Genomic DNA, 27,204 nt, shown 5'->3' with positions numbered 1-27,204 from the left:
TGTTAACAATCATATATTTACATTTTGTGTAAAAAACATGCATGCTTTTAGTTATTAATAGTGTTTATATTACTTATTAAATTTATATAATTTCTCTAACTTTTTTCTTTGTAAAGGAAATATATTTTATGATCATGTTTACCTTCTTAAATAAAAGTAAATACAAAAAAAATGGCTGCTCTCAGGTAAAAATCCTGAATAAAAAGTGAAATTTCATATGTGATTTAATTGTAAAAAAAGAATGGGCATCTCCGACATTAGTGGATAGATTATTCCATAATTGAGCAGCTATTTCTGTGAAAGAGTAGGCAAAAAATTAGAGAGGTGAATGGGTTTGAAAGGGTTCTCTCGTTACTAGAACGAAGAGATAGCCCGTTAAGTTACCTGGAAGACTTTGGGAGCTGATACGAGGGAAGCAAGAGCAGATGATAGTGTGGCAGCGAAACATCCCGCGTAGATAAGGGGACCAAATCCTGACACCAGTTCAATAACCTAAAACATAATCATAACAAAATATAAAATCATTATCAAACATACTGCATTTCTTACATAAATTATAATTGATATAATATGTGTGTTACACCAGAGATGGAGAACATTGTGTAAACATTTACAGAGTTTATTATCTGTCATTGGTCAGTTTAAAGATTGCTTTACACCGTGTCTAAAATTCACCATTCTGCCTAGGTTTAAAATGCAGAAACCTTACACCAGATTAATAAACTATTTTGTTATAAAAATTTTGGTTTGAGCAAGCAAGCACGATTTAAAAAAAAACATAATAAACTAGATCATTCCAGTACTAAGTTAAGGCGTGAATATGAATAAATCTAAAATTGAACCAGGTTGTGGTCCTGTCGGTAGTGTCACGGACTCGCGGATCAGAGGTTTGAGGTTTAAACCCCGCTCTACCACAACTTTATTTTATATTTACATTTAATTTTAAATGGCGGCTTACACTGAATTATAAGAAGGTAAATATTTCTTAATGTAAAAAAAAAACAGATGTTGCTTTTTTTACATACATTTTTAAGGTAATCCATTCTAAGAAGGGTGATTTCTGACACTACGGGTAAAATATAATATACATAACATTAGGAATATGATTGAGTAAAAACGAAAGCTGAGAAAACCTAAAAATTTACTTCATTTCGTGACAGGAAGTTTCCTATCTGGTGGATAATTTCAGGATCAAGGATGGAGAGGAGTGATGATGTGTTAATAGGTAACAATTACTTGTCTCAAATTGGACAACCAAAGAATATGTGGTCTGGAGTCTTGCGGTCCAGGGCCGCGATAACAATGGGGAGCTAAGAATGTCATACCTTCGCCATGACGGTATAATTGAAAAATTCTCCCGAGTGATTACAAAGATACACTACCGACCCCTGACATTCAAGTTTTGAATAAGTACATCAGTATGCACAAATGGGTCTAGTACCTAACGGTACACATTTCTACTCATTGAAAGTGACAAAAATTTTGTTCCACCGAGCAGATTTTGCTTTAATTACAATTTATTAATATGCTTTACTCGTTCTGGAGCGGCTAGATTTTAGTGAGGCACTATTTTAATATTTCTCTCTTTCTTGCGGTGCCTTGACAGGCCCCCCCGACGTTGGCGACCACTACAGCGAAAGCATCTCGGTCCTGCGCTACTCTTATATTCCGCAGCCAGGACAACTGCTTATTGGATGTACTCCCGTTGCCTTCTTTGCTGGTTTTGAGGCGCCAGAAACTCGCCTTTCATCCTCTCGTTATCTGCTGCGATCACACCGCTACGAGTGTGATCCCATTGTCCAGGGTTCGCGACGTGGATGCTAATGTGTTGGACTAGTCAGTAGTGTTGCCGGTGGAATGCATCTGGGCGTTTGCAGCATTTTATAGAATCACACCCTCCAGTAAGATGAGACTCACTGCGACCCTACTGGCAGTTCGAACCCCAATTTGAATGTTTACTATTACTATAAAAAACATTATTTTACATTGAACATTCTTTATAGGTTGAAATTATCTCATTTGGTTAAGAACTTATGATGTTTTGGAAATCACACAATCACAAAATCTTGTATCCTGAACATTTTGTTCAATGTGACTCCTGTGATTTATTCTTTAAGGTACAAATACGAAACTGTGAGTTTACGCAAATCCTATTGTCACGCGTTTGCAAAAGGAATAGTCGCATGTGTAGAATGATTATGCAAATATTAATATTAGTACAATGATCACAATCTACGGTAGCATACCCCAGATACATATTTATTCATACAAATATAATTATAAAATAGTCACGGTAAACAGAGTGGCAGATAATGGTTTATTTTTGGAACTGTATCGCAGAATTACATGAATGAAAGCGCATAGAGTAAATATTGCGCCGTGTACTTGAAATTTATTGTTATCTTGACAATTCTTGTTTCTTTCACTGATAACATACTTTTTCATTATTTTTCAATGAGTCACACTCACACGTCACACTATTACAATATTATATGTATACTGAGATTTCTGAAAGTACACAAATAGTAATTCTTTAAACATGTTTTATAACGTTACAAATCTAACTTAGTTTATCCTCTAAGTTTTAAATATAATAAAAATATCTGCATTGACATATTAATACATGGAGTAAAATATTTCTAAAAGTAGTGACACAAAAACAAACCCATACTTAGTTATAAGATTATTTTTTTGAACCAGGCTGCGTTCAACGATCATGCATATGCTACCAAAAGTTGGAGGATACTCATTTTTGATACATAAAAACCAATCAACATTAGTTTTTGGTGGATCCCAATCAGATTCTTTTCATAAATTCTTTATAATTTCGACTAATCTATTTCTTTCACTGGATTATAGGAAATGCAAAAATAATATTAACTCATTTTTATTATATTTTAAAAACGTATTTCTATCAGTGCACCCCTGAAACTAAGAAAAGCTTCGCAATCGTGCCGCTAGCTGTGGTTTGACGTTTACAAAAAATAATATTTACATTTTAATGTTTATTGTTTGAAGCTTTGTTCATCACTCATGAACAAATATTTACCAATGAAAAGTTACACAATCCTTTTTACAATGTTTATTCGAAAAGTTTTTATACTCTTTCATGAAACAAGCGGACGTTTTAGTTTCCAATCTAAACGTCAAACCTGGCTGGAGGTCGAAAAACGATTAAATACGTGTTGGACATGACCGAGCGTTTGGGCATGAGTTAAGTGTTATCATTTTTTAAGGGGTCAGGGCATGTTTATGTGTATTAATATACTTTATACTGTAACATTGTTTGTATTCTTTTTTTAAACAGAATGATGTTCCCTCACTGGGGTGTCCCGTGCCGAGAGTAACATTTTACAAAATGTGAAACATGCCTTAAATTAGTTATTTAACAAAGTTAACATAATAATAATAATAATAAAAAACGTAAAGTGGCCACTTAAACCAGCCAATGACAGGTCATAAGCCATGTAAATGCCTAGACTTCCATATTCCCTTCTCAAAAATGTTTTCCCTCTTTGTTGAAATAAATTTAAATATAAAAAAACATAATTAATCTAATTAACCTAATTATCATTAACATAATAAACAATTTAAACTGAAATAACCATAAAAAAACATAACCAATTTATATAGACCAATAAAACAAATTTCATAAACAGTACACACATTTTACCTATTTGGCTTGGTCCACTCATCGATCCGTGTGCAACCCACCTCCACTATCCACTTATTAATAGCAATTTTATACTGTGATTACTTACTAATTGTCCTTATGGATAATGGACGTAGATTGTACACTTTAACCGAGTAGTAGGCCAAAAGTATATTTAAAATATGAAGTCAATCAAATCAAACCAAGTGCAAATTCCTAAATTATTTTAATTCTTCCACACAAACTTCTGAGTAAATTAAATCAAAATCGAACTCTTGGATAATTAAACATTAAGATATAAATGTATTTAAAAAAATATGTGTGGCTTAGTATTGTTCCCTGAGGAACACCACAGAAAATATTTATCCAGATGATACAACTTACTTGAAAACTGTGATGTAGTCCATAGTGACAGGTCTTGTTGGCGCAGTCAAGGAATGTTCCATTAGCCAGGTCCACTAAGTCACCGGTAGCTTCCCGCGCAACAGTCCAACCAGACATAATGGCCATTATGATGTAAGACAAAGTTGTTACGAAGATGGCTAATAATGTGCCCTTGGGGATGGAGCCTTGCGGATCCTGTAAAAAACAGCTATAAGTCTCCAAATGTTAACACTATTTAGAAGTAAAATTCTACCAACTAAAAGTCCAAGGATCAAGAAACAGATTGCTAGCCTACTCGACCAGTTAGCAGAAGACATGATTTTTCATGTACTTTAGTACTAACATACTGATACTGGTTAATAAAAATAGTGAAATTACATCGGTACTGATGCGCCTAGTGAGGCAAGAAATAAAAAAAAACAATATATTATTCATTAAACTATTTCGGAATGAAGATTTATTATGCATGTTCATCATTATCAAAAGCTCGACAGCCCTGGGGGGGCATGGCTGAATCCAGAAGTCTCCTCGATTCTCGTCTGTCTGCAGCCATTGTTTTTCAGTTTGTTATATTTATTGGGGATGTATCAGTTCTTCCTTCACATTATAGGCCTTTCTGGTCTGCCTGTGGCGCAGTGAGTGTAAGACGTATTATGGAGTTATCGTTGTCCATTTTGATTACGTGACCAGCTCATCTCAAGCATTCTACCTTGATGGAACTGGACCACATTGGGCTCTCCATAGATAGCATATAACTTCTTATTGTATTGACGAGGCCAACCATAATGATCTCTTGAAGGGCCATAGACTATTCAGAGGATCCTTTTCTTAATGCTGCAATGGATCCTTCAATGTACTTTGTCATCACCCAGGTTTTCAAGGCATACGTGAGGACTGGCTTGAAGAGTAAGATTGTTGTGTTATGTATGCATGTTACTGACTCAAAGAGTTTTATATGCTGGTATACAATTTATGTTCCTTAATATGAAAAAATAACATTAGTAACCGTTTATCAGACTTAACTTATGCAGTACTTAACTCGAATGATAAAAGCATAAACAGTGCAACACTCTAAGGGTAAAATAATTATTGTTAAATTGGACGTTCTTACCCTTAAATCTCCAGAGATATTGGCACCTGCAAGGATACCCGTGGCAGCAGGGAAGAAGATGGCAAACACAGAGAAGAAGTCATGATCGACTCCATCATGAACTTTATAGTCGGGACCGAAGTTCTGCTGGACCAGTGTCACTAAAATTAAATGTTTATAAAATCATATAAAGGAAACAAAGATTTTATTTAAAACACAGTTTTTTTACAAAAAGAAGCACAGAACTGTTCCTGGTGAAAGGAGACTATCATCTCATGGAAACAGTCTTGGACGTATATTTGTAAATATCCGACGCGTTATTCGTTCAGGATGTTTCGGAATCCATTCAAAGTGGTATCCGCCCCAGTTATAACCGAAACAAACCAAATTATTTTATAAGACATTTATGGCGTAGCCGAGACACTACAATGACGACGAGAATGTTGAGTGACGTTAGCAGGCGCTACTCAGGGATGATTTAGTGGCGTGACGAAATTGAACAGCGGTAATCAATAACGAGAGCCCGAGTGATTCCGAATTAATAAGGCGTCCGGTTTTTATGACTATGCATGCTAGATTAGTGATTTTGAATTGATGAAAACTCCCGGGTAATGAGAGCCATCAGGTAGTGGTTTGCGGTAGTAAGGAGTGACAGTATAACGCTATAGCTAAGTATTGAATAGAAGGGTATAAAACTTACTGTTAAAGCCAATGAAACCTTTGGCCAATTCAAGGTCAGACTTGGGTCCTATGACTGTGCCGATCATGAAGTCGAAGATGGCCACAAGTAAGATGACCAGCAGACCTTGCTGGGCCTTGGCTTCCCACTCCATTCCAACAACCACCACAACAGTTAGAATGACTATTGTGATGGAGCCAATTATTCTCACATCCTGGAAAATATCAAACAAATTTAATTTAAAAAGAACAACATTGTGGTTCATATTAATTAATTTTTAAGAAGATTAAATGCAGCGTATTTCGATCATCTGTTACGTGGAGGTTAAGTGATTGGTCATATGCTTAATGGCTGGTATTCCAAACGCTCTCGTAAATACACGAGATAAAGTGTTTTCTACGGCCGCGAGAGCGGTTCAGAATAGTACCTAGGGAGCCGGTCCAGGGACAGAGAAACATAAATCCACCTTTAAAACAAAAATTTTTTGCAGATATTGCCAGAAATCGATCATGGGAGCTCAGGCGTTGAAGGCAAATGAGCCACCACTACACTCTAAGACGGACTATCTCCACTTAATATTCTTTTTCAGCGTTTTTACCCGAGAGTGGAAAATATTCATGTTTGATTTTGTTTATTTCTAGTTAAAAAATTACATATTTCAGAGATAAACAATATCCATACAGGTAGAATTTTTTTTACATTGCAATTCAAACCGAGACGAAGAACATTTTAGAGAAGGTAATATAGAAGTCTAGGCATCTACAGGGCTTATGACCTGTCATTGGCTGATTGAGGTGGCCACTTTACACACTGTGTAACATTCACCATTCTGCCCATATTTGAACATCTATATTCCTTCAATTCTTTCATCTGTTAATGTTCGTGAAGTTAAAGAGCTGAAACCTTTATTTATGCGGATGAGATTCATCTAATTGAATTACTTCACCTACATGCTAGGCAACGCCTGAAAATCTTCCAGGGAGTTGAATCCAGTTCTTGTCTACAAAAATTTGGACAAGCTCAAAATATTGTTGATAAATCCACCTGGTCCATGAAGAAGTATAAAAATTGAAAAAATAACATTTACAGGAAAAAGATCAAAAACACATATTCAATAGAAAATAAAATAAAAAGCTGAAGATGTACAAAAATATAAATAACTGTATTTGTATATACAATGGAAAAAAGGAATAAAGAGGAAAAGAATAGATTAAGGAAGAGATAGGAGATGTTTCTTCAGATGTGATTTAAATAGAGATAGTGTACTAACATCTTTGATGTGGATGGGAGATGATTCCACAGTCGAGCCGCATGAACACAATATGAGTTAGAGAAGAAGTGGATGGGTATTAAGAGAGTGCTTTGAGAATTACAACGAAGAGGTAAACCATGAATTGATAACCGTTTAAATTTTCCACAGAGGTATATAGGAGCGTTAGGATTATGAAGTACAGTGAACATAAGTGAGAGGGAGTGTTGCCTTTCCGCTGTAATTTTGAGCCATTTTAGTTGCCACGATAATCAGAAATGTGGTCATATTTACTTTAACCAAAAATATACCTAACGCATGTATTCTGAAGTCTTTCAAATTTATCGAGTTGCTCACAGCTTAAATCAGTCACGGAAACATCAGCGTAATCTAGAATGGGTAGAAGTAATTCTTGTATGAAGCGAGAGGCTAATGAAATCACCGTAACTTAATGATGACTTTTGTTTTTACAAACATTTACCTGAACACCCCCATCGATGATGGACGCACCGAAGGATCTGAGAAGATCTCCCATGGATTCACAGAAGCCCACAACGTACATGGCGCACGCCACTGCATTAGCCATGGAGAAGATGAGGCCAATGGACCCTCCAAACTCGGGGCCCAGAGAACGCGATATCATGTAGTATGTTCCACCTATGAAACATTACATTTTGAAAACAATAATAATGATTTATTTTATTATTAATAAATGTGTTTATTTACTAACGCCCATAAGACTTTTACATAGATATCTGTGGCTTGGATCTAAAGGGGCCAATGTCTGATTCAATATTTTTCTCGCTACTATTTTGTTGAGGGTCAATGGCAGTTAACAACTTGTATATTGAACTATTTTATACCCATATTTATGTTTTGTAATGTTTTTATTTGATTAATATTTGTAATCAAAGATGTCAAAAAGTTCATTATAACGCCACGAAATGTTAAAATTTGTCATTATTATGTAATATTACGATTTACGACATTGGCCCTTATAGATTCAAGCCACAGATATAAGGATATATCGACTGACCTATAGTCAATGATGTAATTTTTTTATCTCTGTATTTCAGGGGCGAATCGTCTAAATAAGCAATTATGCACAGCTTATCATCGTATTTGACTTTCGATAATAATGTTTTATAGTAACCATGATTATGTGAAAATAAATATAATATTTTTTATTTATTATAAATCACCACCACAGTTTACATCTTCCTTTAAAAATCTATAAAGCTTGCAGATTTCAAATATTACTTGAAGAATCTCTATTTGTAAACTAGTATTTCGAACAATATTTCCGAACTACTATTTTTCTTTAAAAATATACCGTTGATATATTATCTATCACATAGGACATGTGGCGTTTACAGTGCCTGTTTTTGGCATTGTTGATTTTAAAAGGAATCGGCCAGTGCTCAGTGTTAACATTTAAATCATAGTGGAAATATCTGCTGACTGACATTGTGGTATTTTTTAATAAACTTTTGCACAAATATTGTATCAAAATAGTATAGAATAAAGCTACATACATGATGTTCATTAAACCTTATTACATCCGAAACCACGATGATCAGTATGAGCTAGAAGTTATACTGGAACATTAAAATAATTTTAATAACGAACATTTAAAAAAAAAAAACAAAAACAAAAAAGCAAATGGTTGCTGACTTCTGCAGAGGTGAATCGAGGAGGGGGAAGGGGGGAGTCTGATACTGCGCCGCGCTCCCCTCACTTCTCTACTGCAGAAGAAGGCAACCATTTGTGTTTTTAAAGATTTTATTTTTAAAAAAATTCTGTGTTCTAAATATTTTTTTAAATATGCTAATATGTCTTCTTGCCCATACTGATCATCGTGGATTCGGATGTGACAGGGTTTAAAGAACACCCTGTATATAGCGTCGTTAATCATAATTGTTGTTTGAGTTGATTTTCACAGAACATATTACATATTATGGACTTATATGTAGGTACAAATTAATGAACATTTTTTGTAGATTACCTATAAAATAAATCACGGCTCGCCACTGCTGTATAATTATTACTGTATAAGATTGATTCAGAAATAAATTTATAGTATCATTATACTCTGTCGACGTCGCTTAGTATGGAACTGCTGATTTAAATTCAACTATGCCGTGTTGTGTCGTTTGCAAGTGTCAAAATACTGCTGGGATTAAAAGGGAATACAGCGGGATCACATTCCGTGCGTAAGAAACAAATTCTCAAGTAATATCATTCAAGAATTCGATTATTTTACCATCTGTCAGATTGTTAAATAAAATTACTTGGACATTTTGTTAGTATTGCCAGGGTAGTTGAATTTTATACCCGGTTTTCTATTAATAAGCCTTAGTGCAATATTAAACGGTATTAATTTACTTCATTATTAAATGATAATGTAATGATTTTTTCACGTTTTCCTAATAGAAGTAGCTGTTTTTTTACAGTCCAGTCAGTAAAGTATTTTTTGTTGTAAAATATTACAGTACATAACACAAAATTATCTCATGTTTGCGTATATTGTTCACGGTCTGGCAACATTACGCGGCCACTTTATGCATGCGTGCAGGCGGAATTTTGGGTAGAGGGGGGACTTTTGGACACAATACGATGTATACAAACTTGGTTTTACGCTCTATCTGGGCCCCGATTACTATGGGAAGTTAAAAGAGTTATCTTCGGCTGTCTATAAAGAAAAACCGATATTTATGGACGAAAATGAGTATATTTGCATAAACATTTAAAGTATTTTCGTCGGTAACCTATAATTGAACATGTTTAGAAGAAAAACTTGTATGCGTATTCTGCTTTTTATACAGAAAACTTCATTTTTCTTTGTAGATAAAATTGAAGATAAATGTTAACTTCCAATTGTAATCGGGGCCCTGGTATATTATCATTCTATGCTGTTAGTTTTTTTACTCTACTACTACGTTTTTGACGGCAATGTCCACGAGACAACGCTCATTTTTGGGAACATCATTTCAAAGTATCATTCTATAAAGCATCATCTCTATTTATTTATTTGTTTATTAATTTATTTATTAATTTATAACTTATTTATTTATTTATTTAAATATTAATTAATTTATTTATTTATTTAAATATTAATTAATTAATTTATTTATTTATTAATTTATTTATTAATTTATTACTCATTTATTTATTTAAATATTAATTAATTAAATTATTTATTTATTTATTTATTTAAAAATTAATTAATTAATTTATTTATTTATTTATTTATTTATTTATTATTTATTTATATATTTATTTATTTAAATACGGCATTTCTGCCATTTACATATATGTGGTATAAAGAGCGCTTAAAAATAAAAATATAAAAAAATCGAGTATGAAATATTAATATACTCGTACTGTACACATTTTAAATTACTTGAAATACATATACATTTTAAAAAAATTATACAATAACAAAATACATTAATCAATCAAATTATAACTATTCCAACCCAATCTCCTGAAGATGATTTGCTCTTTTTGATAAAAATATGTTGGTCACTTTATTTTTTAAGTTAGGCAGAGACAAATTAAATATATCAAAATATGATGCATATTCATTCCCGGTATTCTGTAATCTAACAATAGGTGAGTTAGATTGAGCTACCGTTCGACAATTTTGACAATAAAATATTGTAGATGTTCTGCTTAACCTAGGTGGTACCTACATACAATGAAATCAATTTCAGTAGATCAGGGGTATCAAACATTGGTTTTATTATTTCATGTAAAGTCGTAATATCAATTTAATCATACCACAGTGTTTTTCTATTGTATTTGTCTAATTTCGGCTTTATTTAATATGTATGTGGTTAACCTTTATAAATGGACTATGTCCGTTTATTAAAAATATAAAATAACAATAAAATATAAAAAGGATACACGGATGGCTGGAATTATAATTAGAAAGCGAAAATGCCGGAAATACGGACATGACCACCAGTCGCGAAATAATTTGACGCCATTGTTACATTGTTTTTTGCACATCGAACAAAAACCTTCACTCAGAACTCAGCATTTTGCATCGAAATAAAGTATTGACTGTAAGCATTTATTTATTTGACAATTGTAGCATGCATTACTTTACGGTTTGTTTAGCACATTCCGAAATGATGACTATATACAAGGTACAAGTTAATTAATAGAAAGCAGTAGCTTAATCACAAATAACTATCGACGTGCTAATAAGCGACGTGATAACAATTTATCGCCATGGTTGTTTATCGTATTCGCGATCAAAATGGAACATCAGTGAACACCTAATATAACATGTCAAAATATTTACGTTTCGCGACGTATAATCTTTATTTTCCTCGTAAATAAATACAGTTCACTGGGGAAAAATCGGCGTTTACTATAAAAAATAATATATTGCATTTGCAAAATAGTAAGGAGTATCTAATACAAAAAATTAAAATTAAATTACAATTACTATGGCGACTGCTTTTCTTGACATTTGGCCTGACAACCGCCGGCTACATGCAATTAATAGCGTTTTAATTAATAAATGAATAAATAAAAATATCAGTTTTGGAATATTTTCCATATTTACACCGGTGAAATTCAAATATATGTATGCGCGGCAGGATTATACGTCGCGAAACGTAAATATTTTGACATTTAATATTATTTAGCCACCTTGCCTCATAAAAAACCTTCTATATATTTTTATTTTATTTCAATTATTAATTGACAATTCTTGATGGAACTCCATTGTAATGATGTAATAACTTATATGCAAATATAAGTTATTAATTAAAAAATACTTGGTAAATACTTAAAGTACACCGCCAACACATGTTTCAATGGTTTGTCCTACTCTGTTCCATTGAATTGAAATATTGCGTATTGTATCTTTTTCAACTTATTTTTAAATGTACCTACACTTAAGATAATATTAAGTTTTATATACATTATCCTTTCACCAGTCTGGAGATGCCCATTAGAGGGTGAAATCGCTAATTGGTCCAAGTGTACCAAGTATTTTAAAATTAATAACTTATACAGGATGTTATTTAAACCCTGTCACATCCGAAACCACGATGGTCAGTATGAGCAAGAAGACATATTGGCATATTAAAATAAATGTTTAGAACGAATAAGATTTTAAAAAATAAAATACTAAAAAAAACAAATGGTTGCTAACTTCTGCAGGAGAGAAACGAGGAGGGGGGAGTCTGACACACCGTTATCCACGCGGCCGCGCCCCCCTCGCTTCTCCCCTGCAGAAGTAAGCAACCATTTCTTCTTTTTAATATTCCATTTTTACAAACTTTCTTCGTTCTAAATAATTTTTAAAATATGCCAATATGTCTTCTTGCCCATACTGATCATCGTGGTTTCTAATGTGACAGGGTTTAAAGAACACCCTGCATGTAAATATCAGTTATTACATCATTCTACATATTTCATAAAGTGTCGGAAGAAAAGTTACAAATGGAACTTATTGAAAATTCATGAATAAATTATGTTATGTAGAAAAACCCCCGGAACACAAACATCTGCTTTTTCCTTGGCCTCTAAACTTTCAAGTTGCGATTTCTCAATATGTTTTTTATTGGGTTAGTGCCTTTTGCATAAACAACGACGATATTTTTTACTATCGCAGAACAGAGTTACTTACCCTATTTAGACAGCCAAAGAACTTTATATTATAGCCCTTAAAATATAGCTTGATAAAATGACAGCTGTCAAACTAATTTCATTAGTGATGGGAAATTACTGATCACTGATCAAATCGATTTTATCAGTTATTTCATGCAATCATGAAACTCAGTTTCCGAAAATTGATATAAAAAACGCAAAAACAAGCCTATTATATAGACGAGACGTTTATATTTTTTTCATGAACAACATCAAATGAATTATTTTTTTATTCGAACAATTTACATTGATCAATTTGTCCCATCTCTAACGTTTTTGCAAAATGATGTAACCTTGTAAGAACGTTCTTCATAATTAGGTTTATTTCAGTTTTAAAGCTGATTTTATATATTATGTATGTTTCAAGCATTGAATTAAAAAAAAAAATTAACACGCCAGATACAAACGATTTTTCGTGTGTCAATAAAAATAACTCCTTTGACGTTACTACAAAGTTATGTCGTCACTTTTTCTGACAACTGTCATTCTAATCATGTTACATTTTAAGGACTATAATTTAATATTTTTTTTATATCTACCTATATGTTATAATAAGGAAATTAAAAAATGAATAAAAAATGTATTTACCTCCTTTGATGACGCCATTTGTACTGATCGCCGACATGGAGAGTGCTGTTATTGTGGTTACCACTGTAGTGGTTAGGATGAGGACGATAGCCTGACCTAAAAAATGCATTTGACATGTTAAGGTATTATATTTTTAGTCGGTCCAAATTTTTGTTGACAAGGACTTGGTCTTACCCCCTAGGGAAGTATTTTTATAAATTAAAAAAATATGTATATTTTGAAGTTCAACAAGGATACAATTTGTACGTACACATTGGCATCATTCTTCATATATATCCTCAATTATACAACTCCAGAATCTTTCATAAATTATATAAAATAAGTGTGTAATTTAATTTATTTATTTATTTACTTAAAGGCAGTTTGTTGCACATTATTTGAGACATAAATTTCAACTCCGTGGGACTAAAAGTGCTGTGTTGAGTTGGGACGAGCAATTAGTTGACACAGACACATGAGTATATCCTCACTAATATTATATAAGGCCAGAAACACAACAATAATAATTGAAAAAAACAAATATTTGCTACATTAATGTGGTAAACAGTCAGATAAAACATTCGGAAAATTATCAAGGAGTTTCCCACTCAAATCCCTCCCACAGAGGAAAATCCATTTGAGCAATAATAAAAATTGTGTTAAAGACAAGACATATCGGTTTTAACTCTTAAAAGACTGTGGTAAATAATCCCTTTGCGCGCGGTGATGTAACATCGTGTTACCACTAGTAAAAGACGGAATATTCTAAAGTTCAGACATTTGAATAAAATGGAAAACATGGAGACTACTGTTTAATAACTCCTTTTCCATAATTTATGGGAATAAACATATAATTTAACCCTGTTATAGCAAAATAAATAGAAAATCACTAATACGCCGCTCATGTTACGCGCGTGCGTCCCCCATCATTGTCATTAACCGACTGAAGACTAAATCTGTTTTAGATGACACCCACCGCAGAACAGCGTCTCAGTCTTCCTAGTTATGACTTCTATCTTCGTGCTTTGTCTTGTATAAGGTATCTGTATAGATGTGTTGCTGAATTAGCGGACATTCATGTTTCGCGTAGCAAGGTTAAATATTTTTTGTATTTACATATAGCATAGTGATAAAAATTTTACTTTCCAAATCGGGTGTGAAAACGTCCATTTGAAGATTACAAAAAATACGAATTCATCATTTAAAAAAATAAGAGAGATATATCAAATCTTGTGTCCTATGTCGACTAGTGTGACATCACAGCCACACAAGAGTTAAAGAAAAGAAAAGAGAAAATAAGAAGATATAAGAAGTAATAAAAGGAACGAAAATTAATTTACATACTCAAAAATAACGATTAGACATTTGATTTTAGAAACACAGCAATATTTTTTATGTAATCATTTACTCTAACATAATAAATGTCAAAATCAACTTTTTTTCTATTTTGTTATTTTATTTTATTTTATTTTATTATTTTTTCACGCCCATAAGGCTTTTACATACATGAAAGTTTTTCAAAATATAAGTATATAAACAACATTAAATTAAAAAAATACAATATAAAGCAACAAAAGATAGAACAGTGTTAAAAAGTAAATTTGGTATAAAAATAAAAAGATGAGTGTATTAACAACATAAATTAAAAAAAAAAAAAAAAATATAAAGTAATAAAATATAGAACTGTGTTTAAAAGTTAAGTTGGTTTAAAAAAAAAAATATATAGTCTTAACATTCTTGAAAGAGGGTTAAAATATGCGATATTGTTTGTATAAATTGGAAGTAATACAAATTATACCAAATATAATAAATTGGAATTTTATAATAAAGGTGGAAAACATTTTGGAGAAGAGAATATGGAAGTCTAGGCATTTGAAGGTGTTTTGATCTGTCGTCGGCAGGCTTAAGTGGCCACATAACACACCATATTTTTCCATATTTTTTCAATTCTTCTATCTGTTGATTTTTGTGAAGCCATTGATGTGGGCGCGGCGCGGGTGAGATTCATTTGACTTAATTATTTCTCCGGCCTGAAAATATTTATGTCTTATAATTTCCTCTCTTCACAGTATAGTGCAGATTTTTAGCTTATTTTAGTTTCAAATTTTGTATAAAATTATAAGATTCTAACCTAGAATATGTCGATGTACTTCTTATTTCCTCAAACTGAACGGTTTGGGTAGGTAGGAAGAAGTTGCCTTAAGGCAATATGCCCGCCCTTATATGTATATTATGTATGGGCCATATAATTAGAATATATGACAAAAACCCCATAAAACGCATAACTCTCTGTGCCACAAGGACGACGAAGACCAGGAAGGCCCAAAATACGATGAATGGTCTGCATCAGCGCAGATACGACAATGTCGGAAGAGAGGAACTGGAGAGGAAGGGCAGCAGACCGGCAAGAGTGGAGGAGACTCCTAGTTTCGGCCAAGGCCCACCCAAGGCTGCCGAGCTTAAGCTGATGATGATGTGTATAGTGTATATGCATTTAAAGCGTTAAATAAATAAATATTTTTCAATTTATATATTTTTTCTTGGACCAGTAGGTTTAATCATGATTGAACTAGTCTGAATTTCTTAAGTCTGAATTTTGATATGAATGAAACTTTGCCTAATTTATTACCATACAATTTTATTCAAATTTGTAACGATTTCATTGTTTTATTTTACATTACCTATTAAGGTGATTCTAAACAAAAATTTGAAACTAATTATTCATAGATGTCGTTTTTATATTTTTTTTTATTGTAACAAATACCATAAAAATACAATTTCAGTCTTTTTTACAAAATGGTGTACAAAATAAGTAAAAAATATTTTAAATATTTTCTTGTTTTGTACACCATTTTTTGAAAAGGACTTAAATTATATTTTAATGATATTTGTTACAATAAATATAGTATAAAGTGTCCGCAAACCAAGTTTTGTAAAATTTCCATTAAAAATTAACGTAAAAATGACATTTTTCAATAAAAAATTATAAAAGCGCCATCAATGAATAATTAGTTTCATATTTTCATTTAGAATCACCTTAATATAATCCCCTTTTGTATTTTAATTATGAAAATAGGAAAACTATTCAAACTTACTAAAAGGGGAGAGCTATCCCTAGGTAGGCAGTTTAGATGTGTCACCAGCAAAAAACAAAAAATATGTATGGTTTTACTACTCGTTGAGTTCATTGTATATAATATAACTAATCGCAAATTGCTGTAATAAATATGTAAATGTGAAACCATAAATAATAATAATAATGATGATCATTATTTGAATTTAATTTTAAGTGGTTCTAATTTCGTAATTAATAATACCGATATTATTGTGGATGATTTAAGTATCATAAATATCATGAAATAGGTCAATACTAAATTATGTTGTGCAAATTCGGAGTAAAACATTTATGCGCCGAAATATAGACTACGTTATGCAATCCAAACTATGGCAGGTCGAAGAAACAAACCAAATTTGGAATAATGAAAGTGCATTCAGGTTGAATTCCAAATTGGTGCATGATCTTGGGTGGTTATGGCCACGCATGCCGAATAAATCATCTTAATGTCGAAATAAAAATAGTTCTTTTACAGCTAAATCAACATTCAGGGTATGGCCAGAACACCCGAGTTGAGATGTGAAAAGGCCATGAAAGAACGAAGAAGAACATCCAGTATAGTGTGTTCTAAAAGTGTGCACTTTTTGGTTTTGTGTCTACATATATCTAGTAATAAAAATCACATTTAATTTATTTTTTTTACTTTTAGTATAGTCAACGTTAATCCAAAAATGTTGGTATGAAAAAACCTTATTATGTTTTTTTTTTTTTTTTAATATTTGCGTTCTTATAATTTACCCAAATATCTAATTTTGAGGGCCATTTTCAACGAGTTGTAAATAACTCACTATTAGAAAATGAGAATCAAGTTGGGGTAGAGTGGAATTCGAACCACGGCCCTTCAGCCGTGAGTCCGAGACACTAGCCACGGGACCACAACCCGATCCATAAATATCCGATCGATCAATAAAAGGAAGAAAAAAATAAATAAATTCATAATCAATAATCTTGCGTACTCTTGCAGAACCATGTTGTAAGAGTATGCACGATGTTTCGGCGAGTATACGCATAAGGTATATAACTAGAGAAAGCAATGGCGTTCAAAATATGGTCCCTCAACCTGCGGCTAGTTGGCATATGTTTGATAGAACGGACTTTAGTCTGTTGCGAGCAGTCCCCGGCTACCCTTGAACTTTTATCTCCTCGCAATTACTAAAATGCCTATATGTACGCTAAGATACTGCACAAATCGATCTGGAAAAGCAATGTTCATCGGTAAGTAATTCATTTATTTAATTTAACAATACGCCCAAGGGGCATTTACAAAAAATATACAGGTAAGTACAAACATAGTAAGTAATAATTTAAAAAATAAACAACATTTTTGTATACATGTAGAAAACAATAAAAAGCATACTGCCATGCAAAATATAAAGTTGTCGTGTTTTGCTTGCTAAAGTCGACGTGATATGATGTGACGAAACTCGCTCCCTCCGCTGGTAAGTTCCTTTCCTTTGGGGACGACTTTTTAGCTCGGATTTGTATGGAGTGTCATCTCTACAAATTATATCTCGATGCCAAGTACACAAATTATTTTACTATTTAAGGCATGATACGCATTGAATCCATTTATCTATTATAAGCTCTTTGTAGAATTCGAAACATCCATCTAATCCTGTTATTCGGTTTTTTTTATATTTTGATATTAATCTTAAGCTGGTTCGTGTCTTTTCTCTCTTCTTCTTTTAGTTGAAGTTGCTTTTTTGGTGGACTCGATATTACTTGAGATTTCATGCTGCTTTTGGTGGATTTTTATTTTGTCGAGCGTGGTAAAGATACATGGTCTAAAAACAATTGTGTTCGAGATTGATATATTATTGATTGTCACTTAATTTTTGTGTTTTAAGTTAATTTTTTTATTATTATCATTTTTTATTGTTGTGAACCCTGAGGTCTTAGCACAAAACGGTTTGTATTATACCTAGGGGGTTCAATATCAAGGCATTGAAACAATACTAACAAATTAAGGATTTATGATTTTAGCTCATTTACAACTTTATCTTTATTTTTATTTACCTAACAACTATGGAAAACATTCTTCAAAATAACTACAGTATGAAAATAAATAAAGACAAAACAAAGCTACTGACTGTAGGCCGAATGCAACTCCAGATGAGAGTAGTGATGTCGGGAATACCACTAAAGAACACCAAGGAGTTTCTCTACCTCGGGAGCAAAATAACGTGGGACGGTCGGTCTAAGAGCGAGGTCGACAGCCGTATACATCAAGCTAGACTTGCATTTAATAAAAGGTCCAAAATAATAGGATCAAATAATATAGACCTAAAACTAAAAATACTCCTAATCAAGACCTATGTACGGAGTATCTTGATGTATGGCTGCGAGACATGGTGCCTATCCGAAAGAGATAAACGGAGACTAGAGGCTTTTGAGATGTGGTCCTATAGAAGACTACTAGGAATTTCCTGGAGAGACCACATTACAAATGAGGAGGTTCTCCAAAGAATCGAAGGTGGAAGGCACCTGCTCAGGACCTTGTCCGAAAGGCGAGCGAGATGGATCGGCCATGTAATACGCCAAGAAGGCCTCCCGCATGTCATATTGGAGGGCATGACCGAGGGGACAAATTCTAGGGGACGCCCACGCCGAGAGTACCTGCAGCACAATCACAAATGACTATCGACGTGATAATTAGCGGCGTGATAACAATTTTTCACCGTGGTTGTTTATCGTATGCGCGGTCACAATGAAACATCCGTGAAAGTTATCGATCGGGATTATTGTATTTTTTTAATATTGTCATACTTCAACTTGATGCTTGGCAACACCTAATATTAAATGTCAAAATTCAAAATATTTACGTTTCGCAACGCATAATCAATCACATATTTGAATTTAACCGGTGTAAATATGGAGAATATTCCTAAACTGTAAGTAAGATAATTTAGTTTTATTTTTTTGTTCACAATTTATCATGCTATTTATTTGTTTTGAATCAAATTGAGAAAGCTATTAAACTAAAAAAATGTTGAAGGCGTTTGGCGTTTTGCAACGCGACCGCGATAACTTCAGCGTGTTCATAATTGTTCGTTGTGATCGCTCAAATACTTAGCACGTTTTTTAGCATGTCGATAGTCATTTGTGATTGAGCCCCTGGAGGACCTATTAGAGGACGTGCGCTGCTCATCATATGCTGACTTTAAAAGAGCCGCACAAGACAGGGAGGAATGGAGGAGAAGAATGAAAGTAATTGCTGCCAGCCAATCCCAGGATTGAGACCAGAGAAGAAGTATGTTAAGTACACACAGTAATATAATGAACTACAATATATTAACATCATTTTGAACATTTTTATAAAAGGCGTTTGTGCCGTGTACACGAATAAAATAAATTAAATTAAAATATATTTAAAAATATATTATTTTGATTAAGGCATTTGTGTCGTGTACGCTAATAAAATATATATATTTTTTAAATATTTTGATCACGGCATTTGCGCCGTGTACACTGATGAAAAAAAGTCATTATAAAAGTACAGAAATAAACAAAAATTACATACATACATTATAGATAAAAGGACCATCTCATTATGTTACATCAGTGGGTCTTCTAATTTATTATTTTACTTTACTTTAGTCAACGGAGGGGATAATTTAAGAAATGTGGATGTTTAAACATAAGCGAATGTTATACAGTGTGTACAGTGGCGACTAAACCAGCGATAACAGCTCATAAGCCCGGTAAATGCCTAGACTTCCCTCCTCAAAAAAAAATTTTTTTCCTCTCAGTCAGAATGCAGTCCATTAAAAAATTTGATAACCTCAGCTTTATGTGTGCGTAACAATAAATTTTCATATAAATAATTATAGTATGCTTACTAGCTAAAAACATTTTGACGAACTTCAGTATTGTAATTAACAAAGGGTTATTAAAAATTCTAACACGCTAAATGTGTGTTTTTTTTAATCAAGAGAAAATATTCATAATGCAGCGTAATTTGATGGTATATTACGCGAAGGCAAGGTGGTCCAGTCTTACGTCTCAGGTGCTAGTCCCAGGAGAGTGTACTGAAAAACCACATTTAATAAAAAAAAACACGTTCATTCTGCCAGGAATCGAACTTTGGACCTTAATAATGGTAAGCAAATGGGGAAAGCATTATTATTTATTACAAAAAAAAGTTTTAAAAAATAAATAATAATAAAAAATCCTACATGAAATTAAAACAGAATAAAAAAAATAGTTACACAATTTTTTTTTTAAGTACAAATAAATAAATAAATACATTTTCCATAATGAATAATAGAAATGATTAATTAATCACAATATATAATAATAACACTGATGCAGTAAAACAAGTACTTAGCATAAATATTATTATGGTATAATAAAAGTTATCCTCATAATGTAATTGAGACACATTTTATAAATATATTTCTACAGACATATTGAAACCATTGCATAAATTCTATAAGGTGTTTTGTTTTGATGAGGAAAATAAAATAAATATATAACATCATCATCATCACACCCCTGTCCGCACCCGAGGATGCATAGGACACTGACTTAATAAATTAAACAGTAATAAAATAAGATACAGTGATTACATTTTCTGGATACCATGATTTAAAAAAATTACATATGCGCAAATATGCGTATATTTTATATCAAAACATAGTAATTAATAATTGATAGAATGGTAATATTAGGTAGCAAAATTAAATGGATATTAGTAAAATTTTCATGACGTGAATAATTTATTTATTTATTAATTTACACGCCCTATGGGCTTTTACATATTTTAGAAATTACATTTAAGTGCAGCAGTGAAACATGAGTATGTAAATTTAGTTAAAATTAAAGATAACATAAAGCTAAAAGATACAATAATAAGTAAAAATAAGGAAATGTACCAACATAGGTAAATGGTACATAGAAAAATATTTTAAAAATTTACATATGAAAACATACACGCATACATATACATACATATAAGTTTATACATTATTATAGAGATACATGAGAAAAAAATTGTAAATAAAGAAAAATATTAAGAAATTTTACACAAATTAATTTATAACCTTTTGAATACTTAACCTATATTTATATTAAGACAGACAAAATATATCAATAATGAGAAAAAAATATTATAAAATTGTCGCTGTCGGTTCAGGAGCCGTGACTTACCAATACCAGCTTGTCCCACGACCCAAGAGAGGCGGAGGAAGAGCATCACACCCCAAATGTTGAGGAGACATCGCACCAGCACTCCCTGAATCCATCCGAACTTCAGGGCTCCTTCGGCTGCTAAACCCTTGTCCTGGAGACCGTTGGCAGGTCCTGGCTGAAAGAAACAGAATAATGACTCAAGTTGCAAAACCATCACAATCATTAATTTATTTTAGAAGAAGAACAAAAACCTAAACAATTATAAAGATTGTAGTCTGATAAAAAGGAAGGAAATATGATAATTTTGCAATTTTTATACGCCTGCGGCGTTCATTAAAAATCGCGCAATTAAAAAGTTAATTAATTAGTTAATTTGATAAAAACAATTATTTTCTAATGTAATTTACTGATAAAGATATAAGTTTTATATAACTCAAATACAGTTACTACTTTTCGACGTGCTTTTTAAAAAAAATTATTAAAAATTAGACTAAACTTAAAAAACAATGTTTTGAGTTTATCCAAATGTTTGTAGACAGGATGGATTTCCTCCCTAGGGAGTTATTCAGATTTTAATTTGTTGTAAGAGAGAGGGAAAATATTTTTTTATTTTTTTTTATTTATTTACAATTTTAAAAAACCCGTTAGGGTTACATTAGAAATTTAATATTGTCTAGTCATTTTATGTCTCGTCTAGTCTAGTTAGTTCAGTCATCATGTGCTTTTTCAGATTAATTTTAAATTTGTCTCCAGTAAAAGTTTTCAAGTAGTAAGGTAGGTCGTTGTAGTGTTTAAGTCCATTATGTAGTATTTTTGACTGTCCTGTGTTTGTCTTTGCTTTTTCAATATGATAGTGTTGTCGTTGTCTGGTGTTATATTTGTGTATGTCAGCATTTTTGACTAATATTATGTCGTCGTCTTGTATGTTTCCCAGTGTTATTTTGTGCACAATTTTTAAGGACTCAATTTTAGTCAAGTAGTTTGAAAAGGGAATATGGAAGTCTATGCATTTACAGGGCTTATGAACTGTCATTGGCTGTTTTAAGTGGCCATATAAGATATGTATTTTTTGTTCTGTACACCATTTTGTAAAAAAGGAACTAAATTATATTGTTATGGTATTTGTTACACTAAATATATTGTAAAGTTTTCGCAAACCAAGTTTTGTCAAATTTCCATTTAAAATAAACGTTAAAATTTTTTTCAATAAAAAATGATAAAAGCGCCATCTATGAATAATTAGTTTCATATTTTCGTTTAGAATTATCTTAATTACCATTCACCATCTTTAAAAAGGCTGAATAAGTTTGATCTATAAGAAAAATATCCTGCACTAAATATATGTATGTATCAGTAGCGAATGGTGATTTTATTTACAGGTAAGCTACAAGAAAATATCATATATTTGTACCTACATAGAAGGTACATAATATAATGAAAGTAACATATACTATAAATTGTCATTTTTCTGTCATTCTGTGTGATACAAAAACTCTCATCCATGAAATCAACGCAAACGACGTAACTTCGTAATATAGATGTACAATATTATTCATTACTTTAATACATAACTCATTAAAAAATAAATAAAAAATAGCACTATGAACTCAGTCGATATTAGGTATTAAATTGAAATGCCAACTGGCCGAATTGTCATAGAAAAAATAATAGAGCTAAAAACGGCCGCGTCGAGCGCCATATGTTCTGCAATATGACGCATGAAAGTAATTATGGTCTTACGTCAAAAATACCATCTCAAAGAAAAATAGCCCTTAAGAAATAATGTTTGAAATACTGTTTTCCAAATCGAGAATTTTCAAATAATTTGTGTAATCTGCAAGTTTAAACTACGAGAAAAAAACCCGCACCGGGGTTAAGACATTCAAAATATGCATAGTATACTTATTTGTATGAAAAAATAAGCTGCAATAATCGGCTAGTTTCTTGGCTCATCGCAGGCGCTGGGCGCGTTTTATTTATATCAATATTTATATTAGGATAAAAATACGAACGGTGGAAATGATTTAAAATTACTGGTAATTATTTATTTATTTTTCTGTAAAATAAGTTACAGTAAAACATAATTATGGTTAGTCAAATACAGGGTGTTATTTAAACCCTGTCACATCCAAAACCACGATGATCAGTATGAGCAAGAAGACATTTTGGCACATTGAAATAATTTTTTAGAACAAATAAAATTTAAAAAAATAAAATATTTAAAAAAACAAATGGTTGCTAACTTCTGCTCGCTTCTCACATGCAGAAGTAAGCAACCATTTGTTCTTTTTAATATTTTATTTTTACAAATTTTCTTCGTTCTAAATTTTTTTTTTAATATGCCAATATGTCTTTTTGCCCATACTGATCATCGTAGTGTCGGATGCGACAGGGTTTAAAAAACACTCTGTATAATGGCAAGCTGCGTATAATCGCTTCTATACACGGTTCGCCCCTGGTATGTATTTGTATGAATAAATAAAATAATTGTTTAGAAGGAGATTTTCTGCTGTAATATTTTAGTGTTCCTGGACTGGCACTCGAAGCTTAAAGCTGATCACCTTTCTTTCATATAACGAATGGTCGATATACAATTAAGTGCTTTATACGCCATCAGGTGTACATGGGGTATGATGATGATATGAGAGGGAATGTTAATGTTTTAATTAAGGGAGAATGAGGCCAAAGCGCATTACGAAATCGACAAAGAATTTGAAAATCTCACGACATCATGCAGATGATTACAAATGATTACCCATTGCGTCAAAGGTCAACCGTACGTGTGTTCTCACATAGGGCAGTTCACGGTGCGGAGGAGTACCTAATGACTGATGACGATCAAGACCAAGATCAGGACAATGATTGTGCTCTGAATATCATGCAGAGGTAGAGTCATCAATAAGCTATCCTCCGCGTGAGTCACTCATCAGGGGATCAACACAGTGACCTCACAATAAATACATTAATGCAGGTATCAATCACCCAATTAGCGGGAATGTTGCGCTAATACTTGTACTCTTGAGACTTAATGTTCACTTGGTATAACAAAGATACTACATTTCAAGTATGTTTAATTGTTATAAACAAATATTGAATTTTACACGAAACGGTAATGTTATCTTTTGAATTCCACAATCAAATGTTGTTAAAACGTAGGAAAAATAAAGTTCACCATTTTAAAACGCCATTAAAAAAATGGATTGACATTAGATGAAAACAAGCATTGTTTAAGATATTTCTATAAAACATATTCCTATTTTTTTTTTTATTTATTTACAATTTAAAAAAACCCGTTAGGGTTACATTAAAAATTTAATATTGTCAAGTCACTTTATGTCTCGTCTAGTTTAGTTAGTTCAGTCATCATGTGCCATTTCAGATTGATTTTAAATTTGTCTCCAGTAAAAGTTTTCAAGTAGTAAGGTAGGTTATATATAATTATGTGGTATTTTTGACTGTCCTGTGTTTGTCTTTGCTTTTTCAATATGATAGTGTTGTTGTTGTCTGGTCTTATATTTGTGTATGTCAGCATTTTTGACTAATATTGTGTCGTCGTCTTGTATGTTTCCCAGTGTTATTTTGTGCACAATTTTTAAGGTCTCAATTTTAGTCATGTAGTTTATGTCAAACTGGTGTGTTTTTTTGTACAGTTCAGTCGTAGAGGTCAGGTAGGGTAGGTTGTATGTTAGTTTAAGAATTTTATTTTGTTGTCTTTGTATTCTTGTTATTTCTGTCTTGTTACCAGCTCCTCAGAAGGCGATCATGTAACTCAATTTACTTTTGACATAGGCTTCGTACATCATATTTTTTTTCTTTTCTCGGTATAAAATCTTTAATTTTGTAGAAGAGGCTATGTAGTAATGCTATTACTTTAGTGAGTCCGTCTATGTGTTTTGTCCATTTTAATTGTCTGTCCATTGTGAGTCCTAGGTAAGTCACATGTTCTAGTTCTTTAAGAGTTTCGTTGTTTATTTTTATGTTCATGTTATGGTTCTTCTTTTGTGTTTCGAAATGTATTATATTGCATTTCTTGGCATTTAGTGTTAAGAAGTTTTTGTTTGTCCATTCTAATAGTTTTTGCACGTCATTGTTGATGGTTTTAGTCGTTTCAATGTCATTTTTGTTTTCATATAAAATTCCTAAGTCGTCCGCATAGATTGTTTTTTTTCCATTATGTCACTGTGTATTATGTCGTTAATGTATTTAATTTTTTTGGCACCACAACAGGCCTTGAGGCCCAATTACAGTGGTGAATTAAAGCACAGTACCTTGTAGGTAGCACTCAGGCTTGAGAAAATCACTTTTAATTGTTGTGTTCTTATTAGGAATTGAACCCAAAACATTTCGAGTGTGAGTCGAGTGTCTTAAACATTTCAGCACGTAGGCCGCCAAATAAAACTAGACTAAAAAGTATTAGTTTTGTAAATCGGGTTGTGGTCCCGTGGCTAATGTTGCGTATTCACGGATCAGAGGTCCGAGGTTCGAACACTACCACAAGACTGCAAGCCGTCTCTTTGACGTAGCGATTTGAGGTATCATAATCGCCATCATTTTTTTTTCCTGCATCACTGCACTGGTACGCAAATAATGCAGCGCACCTCGATCATCTTTTATATGAAGGTAAGGTGATCAGTTATACGCTTAGGTGTCAGTCCAGGGTGGTGAAATACTGCAGCAAATCATCTTTACAATAAATTATTCAGTTTGACCTCGCCAGGAATTGAACCTGGGATCTCAAACATACACTACACTACAGCCGTGCTTATCTCCACTCGATTTCCTTTTCTAGAACTTTTCTCGAGAGCAGCCACCGTAGATTGGATGGAACCTGACTTTAAACAATAATTATTTAATATTACCCATTTTTTTAAATATATTAAAATCAGTCATAGGTTAATTAATATTTTAATTGACTACAAAAATATTTTTTGTAAAGGTTGTTAATCGTAGCGTTCTGAAATGGGTTCGATATTCATTCATTAATAGCTTCTAAAAAATTGCGACAAGCCCATGCGCCTACTGAAGTAAAATTCACTGCGCTCCGCCTAATTAAGAAATACCACTTTTTTTAAATACATTCTTAAAGTAAAAAGAGTCTATGAAATACTGTTCCGTAAAAAAAATTTTGCTGCTGATTAGTAGCATTAAAAATATTTTTAAATATGTAATTTTTAATTCCCGCAAAAACGGTCATTGTATTGGCCGCGCCCCTAATACGTTACGATTCATGTTAATTTTTAGCTTTGTTCCAAACCATTCAACGTTTTATAGAACATACTTACAAATCTTGACGTCGCAACTATCAATGCCAAACATGTCGCGATTTTCTAGTGACATGTTTTTTTATATTTTCTTTTTTAAAGTTATATTTGAAAACATTTCTCTAAAATATCCATATTTATTGTGAAAATACTACTAATTATTCTAAATCCATTTAATATATTTTTATCGGTATTCGGAGTGAGTGATATTTCCTTATTCTGAAATAAAGAACTAAGTAAGTAAGTCCTTAGCGACGGGCGCTCAGTAATGAATTCACAAATTTGCGAATGCGCAAATTGAGATCTTCAGAAACTCTGTGGAAGCAGTTCTAACAAACCAATCCATGTTTACTTTTCATATATTGTGACTGTTTTATAACAAATTTAGCACTTTATTTGACACGATG

General features: G+C 32.3%; 1 protein-coding gene across 1 annotated transcript in view; it reads right to left on the bottom strand.

Annotated features, from left to right (window-relative positions):
• The window catches only part of Ncc69 (sodium chloride cotransporter 69), a gene marked incomplete at its 5' end in the record, with an annotated part of 40,277 nt that extends 18,566 nt beyond the window's left edge, over positions 1–21,711 (bottom strand). Inside the window, 7 exons of the mRNA XM_088225092.1 lie at positions 385–492; positions 4,037–4,231; positions 5,148–5,287; positions 5,827–6,019; positions 7,536–7,711; positions 13,313–13,408; positions 21,555–21,711. Of these exons, the coding sequence (XP_088081218.1) occupies positions 385–492; positions 4,037–4,231; positions 5,148–5,287; positions 5,827–6,019; positions 7,536–7,711; positions 13,313–13,408; positions 21,555–21,711 (1,065 nt within the window). The remainder of the gene's footprint in view (positions 1–384; positions 493–4,036; positions 4,232–5,147; positions 5,288–5,826; positions 6,020–7,535; positions 7,712–13,312; positions 13,409–21,554) is intronic.
• Between the last annotated feature and the right edge of the window lie 5,493 nt (positions 21,712–27,204).

This window comes from Micrasema longulum, unplaced genomic scaffold (genome assembly GCF_059751315.1).
Source record: "Micrasema longulum isolate JH-2025_06_02 unplaced genomic scaffold, ASM5975131v1 h1tg000330l, whole genome shotgun sequence".
NCBI classification, from domain to species: Eukaryota; Metazoa; Arthropoda; class Insecta; order Trichoptera; family Brachycentridae; genus Micrasema; species Micrasema longulum.
This window is presented reverse-complemented; position numbering and strand designations above follow the sequence as displayed.